At 36.5% G+C, this 8,663-nt stretch overlaps 1 protein-coding gene across 1 annotated transcript in view; it reads right to left on the minus strand.

The window, feature by feature from the left end:
* Positions 1 to 8,004, minus strand: part of LOC108760002 (nucleoredoxin) — a 15,944-nt gene extending 7,940 nt beyond the window's left edge. Inside the window, exon 1 of the mRNA XM_018505763.1 lies at positions 7,543 to 8,004. Coding sequence (XP_018361265.1) covers positions 7,543 to 8,004 — 462 coding nt within the window. The remainder of the gene's footprint in view (positions 1 to 7,542) is intronic.
* Positions 8,005 to 8,663: the final 659 nt, after the last annotated feature.

The raw sequence follows: 8,663 nt of genomic DNA on the forward strand, positions 1-8,663 counted from the left end.
GATGCAGAAGGGAAGCAGAGAGCTGCGCAGAGGCACGTCCCTTCATATATTTCCCGCTCCCGCGTCACGTGGTGCCCCACGACGTGGTGGTGCTTTCGCGCTCGCCCTCTCTCGACTGGTCGATAACGCGTGCGTCCTCCCTTGCCCGCGTTGCTACCGCTCAGCGTACGACGCTGCTATCGTTATTTTCCCCGCTCTGTACACCGAGCACCCACGAGCACCGTCATAAACGCCCGTCCGTTATTAGACGAACCCACACCAATACTCGACGACGAAACGGTATCGCTCGAGATCCAAATTGAAATTACTCAGAACGTTCGAAACTTTTTTATGGAAAAGTCCGATATTAGCTCCTTCGTTTCATTTGGTAATTTATCTGACGTGGAACGTTCCTGCTTATTCCTTATATTCGACATCCTTAAAACTACCTGACGGAGTAATTGCCTTCCACGAAGGTATTTCATCTTATATATATATAATATTTAAATATGTGTATTCTGAAGTACAATATATGTACGGGATAAGGATCTTATACATGAATTCGCCTACATATCGGAGCATTTTCGGTCGCGTATCGTGTGTTAAATGAGTATTGAATATTTAAAATTAACAATAATTTTGTTAAATAATCATATAATAAAAAATAGAAAATAATATATATATTTTATTTTATTATAAATTAATTATTATCAAGAGACACGGTTTCGGGTATCAAGTGTTCGATTATTACATTTTTATATATATATACACACATATGTGTGATTATGATATTGAATTATTACCGAGTAAACAATCAAATTTTACAAATTTTTAGATATGAAGCATTCGCTAGAAATATGCTCTGATGTGATTAAATTCACATGTGTCAAAGCATTTACGACCCCATAAATTACGATCTCCGTGCATACACTGCATACATCTAATATAACGGACAAGCATTTGTGACGTCCAAGTACATTCCCTGTATACCATCGCGACATTGCACTCTATATGCTTCGTCTCTCTCCCTCCCTCCCCCCCTCCCGCCCCCCCCTCTCTCCCTCTTTCCCGTGTCTACCTCATGTTTTCTCTCGTCGTAGAGCTTTTCCCTCTTGTTCATTACCGACGAAACCCTGGTTTGCCAGTGGAAGCGAGCACCCGAGCTAAAAAAGAACCGAGGGAGGACGAGAAAAAAAGAGGCGAGACAGAGATCACTTCTGACTGGTTCGCACGCGTTCAATCGCCTCCCCCTCGCACCCCCCTTTATGTATACAGAGACCGCAGTCTAGTTCGACGCCTCTGCCGTGCGCGCTCAACTGCAGCCGTCGCGACGACAACCGCATGCTCTCCCTTCGGATTCCCTCTCGGTTATATCCAAGGGCGCTGTTCATAAGCAATGTCCACAGATAAGCGAATGTCGCGTGTAGGTAGCTTGTTACGGTCGGCGTGGGATTTGCCACTTTTTGCGGGCTGGTGCGACAACACCATAGACAACACGAACGAGATTCTCCCTTCCCACTGTGCGCGGAGCGATAATAAATCTGAGATGTTTAACAAAAAAAGAAAAAAGGAGGAAAGAGAATTTATATCCCTGTGGTGGTTGTTATCGATAAACGAGTCGCTTGGAACGAACAGCGACCGAATGTAGGCGACATGTCGGAAGCATGATTTCGCGTGACGCTTCTAACCGACGACGTGTTAAGTACTTGTTGAAATGATCTGCTGAGAGATCTTCAACTACCAGTCACATTTTGAGTAGACTTTTTTCCTTTCGGTCCTTGAGTATTTTGTTGATAAATTCGATCACGCTAATCAGAGTAATTTATGCAAATTGGAGTCCCTTCAACTGCCTTCGACGGATAAAAGAAAATCGCCTTGAATTCATTCGTTGCTTCGCTACTATTAATAAATCCATGAAGAGTATTCGATTATAAGGAAGATAACTGCCGCCGTAAAAAGCACGACGACCGCGCTGCTCAAAGTTCCTCGTCGAGATTCATTTTTCCCCTGCAAATATAGGGACGGCTTTTCGTGCGAGCAACTTGTGCATTCATCATTTTTCCTTTGATCACAGACTAACAGGCCAAGCACAATTCATAGACATGTACCTGTGGTTAAAAAAAAATACAAACTACAAAAGAAAACCGCGACATGGAGTAGCGGTAAGATTTTGCTTGTCTACGTACATTTAACACTGCAGAATCAGTCTTGATACTTGTTTTTTTAATAATTATTAAAGCTATTCAAAACAGTAATTAATTGTCAAGACTGTGATAAAATAATTAACAAATAGAAACAGTGTCTTGTGAATATAACAATGCATTATATGTATTCATAAATTTATTAACATAATATTAATAAACTCTTGTATAAATATAATATCAATTACTTTAGATTAGGTGCTAATTGAAAATATTAATAACAACGTTTTTAAGAGTATTATGTTTATTACGAAATGTTAATTTAAACAATTTACATTCATTAACATAACAAAATATGTTAATTATCTTTTATCGCGCTGATACGTAATGCATAAACCATTTATTTAAGTAACACTTATCGCTTCCAATGTCTTTTTTTATATAATATTTGGAAACCTGAATTCTTATCAAAGTTAATATTGAGTTTGCAATTGTTCTCTTGACATTATCGGTTATATTGTTTTGTAGATTCAAAAATTATATCCAGAAAAAGATAATTTTGATATTCGATTGTATTAACGTTAACATTAATTCTTTCTTGTTTGTTTTGTTTAAACTATTTACTAATCAGATACTTATTAAGAAGATATACGATCAATACACAAGAAGTATATAATTATATCGTGATAACCGATTAACAATTACACGGTACTAAATGAAAGATTAATCTTGTACGTAGGTAATGGAAGATTAATCTATCATGCACCAAAATGGAATGATAGATCTAGGGAAATGAACCGGAAAGGAGGGAAAAGTAGGGGGAGGAAAGAGGAGAGAACAAGAGAAAGAGAGAAAGAGAGAGAGAAAGAGAACTGACTGTCAGCTAATCCACATGATAACTTAATTAGCAAATTTCGAATAATTAGTAGAAACAGTCTAATCTATATCTCTCCGACCGCAATATTTTTGAATTAGCATTTCGGTGAGTTGCTTTGTTGATTCTATCGTGAATAAACAATTACGTTATGTTATATTGACATACATTCGTCAAATCGGATACGATCCAGATCTAATACACTCAGATATTTCAAACAGAGAGTTTACAAGATGTTTATAAAAAGATTGCCTACACAGAATTCCAGATAAACCGCTATGATTTTTGGTTGTGGGTTTTTTTTTATTACGAGATAGATATCATAGTAAAGAATCAATCGACTCTCTCTTTAAAAAAAAAATTTGACAAATACATTTAATAATCAACATGCAACATTAAATAGCTGCAAAGTTCGTTCAGAATTAAACGGAGTATATAAAATCTGCGATTATATTTTGCTTCTTCATAATATATTTTAATGTCGCAATCTCATAAATATAGATCAAATTATCAACGATGATTACAAATCAAAAGCTGCAGATTTCTCTGATTAAAATTCAAAACGCAATTATATATGAAAAGAAAGCTAGCGAAGAGATGATTTAAAATTCCATGGCTATCGTTCGGATTTTCGGGCGAGAAAATAGTGCTGTAGTTCGCACTTCATCTTTTATGAACAATCTCATTGCACGAGCCCGCGCGAATGAAGGAAACATACACCGTGCGCAAACTCATCTCCGTCTTTCTATTTCTTCATCTTCCGAGTTCCGATTCTTTTCATTATCGCATGAAACGAAAGGGAACGCTATTTGAGGAAGATATGGGTCGACCATCCATCCGGAATAGAAGGCTCCCCAGTCGTCAGTTCTATCCCTTTTTTTTCCACACGGAATGACTTTCTCGTTAGTTTTTGCTTGCGGATAAAGACGCGCGTTTCCTTACGAGACGATTTAAAATTGTCGAGCTATGATCAGTCTTGCTGATTGAAACATGGAAGCGATGATGGATCGCCTAGAAGCCATAGATTGTACTGCAGTCTGGTCGGTCTAGTCTATCCTCTCGTGAAGATATATTATAGAGAAGATAGAAAAGTACTGGAAATAGGCGCAAAAAAGGCGAATGACCGCCAGAAATGATAAGCAATGTGATAAACCACACTATTAAATTTTGTCCGATGATGTTTCATCAAACTGCAGCGCTTCAATATAAGACAAACATACTGCAAAAGATATCGATTTTTAATTTTATGTAATTTAAAAACAAAATGTCATAGAAAAAAATTCAAATGCAAATTTAAAGCACTATCTTTGTACCTTAAAATGCGTGGTCAAAATCTTCTCTATGATTTTTTTTTATTGAGACATGTAACTTTTCGTAAAATGCGACAAAAATATTAGTGTCAAAATATTTATAAGTATTACTTTAGATACAGACCTAAAAATAATTTTGGATCATTAAAAACTAAAATAATTACGCAGGAAAAATTCAAGCAATGCTGGAAAAAGTTTTGATATTCGGGCAACCAACTTAAGCATATTTTATTTAATTATTTTGATAAATCAACAAAATTTATTTTCAGATCTATATCTAGCTAAATTTTTAGATACTTCAGCAAAACCATTTTTTCCGTATTATTTTTAATAAATATGACAGTTCCAACTGTCGTATTTTAATTAAATATAAAACGTTATAATACTTTTTAAAAAATAGATCATTCTCTCTGAAGTAAAATAGTGATCTCTAATCCTCTTAAATCGAATTGAATTGAAGATTACGGGATAACTATTACCCCCGTTTCTCTGTTCAACAAAACTATCGCAAAGCATTCGTAATTACGAGGAGACGCTCTCAAAAGTGATTTAAGCGTGAAATTAATGAGCGGAAACCAATCGCGATGATACTTCACGTTGATTACGATTCGTTACGGTCGCCTCGTAATTGAGATTGATTAAACGTATATATTACATCCTGTGTAAGTATATCCCTATTATACATATAAATGAGCTTAAAATACCTCGGCTGAATAAAATACAAAGCGGTCCAGCGTTTCTCTAGTAACGTTTGAACATTTCAAATATTGTTCACGTTTAATTGGAAAAGATATAACCCGGGTATATTGCTATTAAAGCTTAAACGGAAAGTTTCGATATGACATTATTAAATAATAAATAAAGTCCATATAAAAGCTAGCTATGAAATAAATCTCATCTTAAGATATATCGAAGCATAAAAATTCGAGTGCTTGATTTATTGCGATCGATTTCAACCTATGTTCGAGAAAATCTTCATTCAGAAGAAACTGACCATTTAATTCCATAAAAATCTCGCTCCATTATTTTAAAGTTACGCTTTCTACGCTTTCTACGCTATTGTCAAATATTCCCTACTCTCTAATTTTTCGAGTGTTCCTCGGGCGAAGAGAAATTCGAAATACGATGCATTAGCGGATAGCACGCAACAACAAGACACTTCGCTACACCTGAAACACCACTCTTTCTCCCCAAGCCCCATTCACACGCGAACCTTTTCTTACAAGTTGCACTTTCGCAATTTTCTTTGTCGTGGTATTTTGCTTGTACCTCCGCGTCGTATCAACGATAATGCATATCGGGTAATGGTAAAAAGATCGCGCCGGTGAATAAGATCTCGAAGGAAACGAAACATGCATGAAACCGACTTCCCTCCCTCCGCCTGACGTGTCCGCGCAAATAACATTCGGACCTTAAATAGCGCCGCTGTGCCGCTCGAAAGGGTTAAAATGTCTGCGGCTGAAATGAAAAAACGAAGGTCGTTGTGCGTTATCGTCCCCAGGCGGAATGAAATCCCATGCGTGCGGGAATACAATTCCCAAAATCGCTGCCTAAGGCGATATTTACAGTATAGGTGTGTCCTGGCAAAATTATTTCTCTCTCCCTCTCTCTCTCTCTCCACCGTTTGTTTGTTGGACGGCTAGAGCAATTAAAAACTTGTTAAATGTGCATTTTTGTTATATATCTTTGATCATCGTACACATCCCATCAGTTGCATTATTACAAATAAAAAAAAATAGGTTTTTATTCAACTTTGAAGGTTGAAATGTAAATTAAATGTTGAAGATGTAAATGAACAACGAAATTTTGTACTTTAATTTTGATTTTAGCGATACTCTGATCCAAAATTTATTTTCCAAGATATTTGCAAGGAAAGAATTGTACTAAAGTACCTAAAAGTTTAGCTAGATATAGATTTAAGGATAATTTTGTTAGACCATCAAAATAATTACATAGGACGCTTAAATTGCTTGCTAAAATTTCATAGCTTCTTGCAGCATCGTTCATTATATTTAAAGTCTTACATTATTGTAAACAATAAGGAGCATCCAGCCACAACGCTTGATGTGTTTAGCTTAAAATATATATTTCAAAATAAAATTAGGTAAACGTTTCGGTCTAACAATCTTCAGTACATTAAATTTACATATTATAATTAAAATTAAAACATCCAGTTTATTTTGATCAATTGGATGTTTTAATTTTAATTATAATATGTAAATTTAATGTACTGAAGATTGTCACATGTTAGACCGAAACGTTTACCTAATTTTATTTTGAAATATATATTTTAAGTTAAACACATCAAGCGTTGTGGCTGGATGCTCCTTATTGTTTACAATTTTTAAACTTAAGCCACTTATTATTTTACTTATTTCTTACATTATTATTTTGATGATCTAACAAAATTATTTTTAGATTGGTTTCTATAGCTAAATTTTTAGATTTTAGCAAAATTGCTCTTTCTATGTGACATTGACAAATAAAAGTTTACGATAAATGATGAACAACCATAAAATTTCCATTGTATAAAAGAGATATTTTTTTCAAATACTCGACCTTTTCTGAGATCGAATAATTTGAAGAATTTATTTTTCAAATTTATACTTTTCGGGTCTTTCAAACCTAATTAATATACGATTATTCCGAATCTGATTAGAGTAAAAATATTAACGAAAAGTGAAGAAAGAAATTATTACGTATTTCTGCGTTTGCAGCAAGTACTATTCTTTATACAATTTTTATTGATACCTGAACAATCGAGTCGTCGCAGATTGTGAATTAATGAACCGGTTTAATCTTTATAAATCTCTCCATTCTAATTTATATTTTCATTTTAACTACATAAATTCCTCGAGAATTATTTCTACTTCGAATACTTCGGCAATACGCAATTTACATTTACATAAATCTATCCGAGACTGACCAAGGTCGGCAACATCACTAGCTTTTCTTATTTCGAGAAAAAAGCGGCACGTATAAGACTAAAAGAGGCGGCATGTATAAAAATACTTCAAAGCTTTCTTTAAACTGAATACCATTGTCACGTATCTATACATTTCAAAGATAAAAAATGGTTAGTAAAAGAATTTCAATAGTATAAAATATTACCATGCGAAATATGTAAGAAAAAAACTCACGTAAATTTAAAAGGAAAGGAACAGAAGGAGAATAGAAATAGAGAAAGCATGAAAAAATCAAACGATTTTGCCGGTCATACCGAAAAAAAGATCCTTACTTTTCTCTCGTAGTCGCGATTCGGCACGGCGAGCCAAGGTAGATCGGCTACGTGGGCGCGAAAGCTCTCGTCAAAGTCGAGCACCTCGGTTACGTTACTCCAGAGGACCACGTGCACCACCTCGAATTTCTTTTTCTTCTCGCCGCTGCCACCGCCTCCACCGTTGACACTCGCGTAAAGCTCGATTAATTGACGAGTGAAATCGTCGCAGGTCGCACCGGGATTCACGAAGCTGAAGTACATGCCGACGATCTCGCAGGCCGGACGGCCGTCCTCGTGGACGAGAGTGGCGGTCGCCGAGAGAGAGTCGATTGACTTCCTCGTGTCATTAACGTAATTGCAACGTGCGAGCTGCTTGCCAAACAACCGGTGTTGCCAGCATAGTGGCTTACCGGCCGTTGACGAAGCCTTCCTGTCAGTACTCGCCGCGGATACCTGTTCGTTGACGCACCGTTCAGCCATCGCTCTGCGACACGACTGGCCTGGGTCAAAGAGTCTGAAGACTGAACCGCCTTGTTCGCCGGAATCGCCGGCGACGCGCGCCGACGAGGAGCCCCTCGACGGAGGAGGGGTTGGACGCCGCCAGACACTACACCGCCGCAACGCAACACACCACGTGTTACCAGCCAACTACAGCGATGGAAAGGCAGACGCGGACAGACAAACTGAATTACTGAAACTGAATTCGTATTTCGTATCATGCCGACTTGCATGCGGCGATACTCTGTATGAAACTAAGCGCGCATCCGAAACGCGCATCCAAAACCGGCCTCCCAGCACGTTTAGGCAGTATCGAGTTATGAATGCTTTTTGTACTTTCATTTCGGAGCTAGATACCTATACCTACATTTATTTTAGTTTTTTTAACGTATTTAATATTATTTGTATTCCTCTCTCTTTTGGTTCGAAAAGCGTCAAAGTGTTACTAACTTTCATTATTCTCTTTTGTTATTTCTAGCAAAAACTTTTCCTACATTTTTCATACATATTTTTTCTAAATTTCTACACAGATTTTAGAATGTTTCTAAATTCCTGTGTAATTTCATAACTTTTTAGAAAATTTTTTGAATTTTTTATACAAATTGTAACACTTTCCGAAATGCTAAAAAATGCTAAGAAAG

This window comes from Trachymyrmex cornetzi, unplaced genomic scaffold, assembly GCF_001594075.2.
Source record: "Trachymyrmex cornetzi isolate Tcor2-1 unplaced genomic scaffold, Tcor1.1 scaffold210, whole genome shotgun sequence".
In the NCBI taxonomy this organism is placed as follows: Eukaryota; Metazoa; Arthropoda; class Insecta; order Hymenoptera; family Formicidae; genus Trachymyrmex; species Trachymyrmex cornetzi.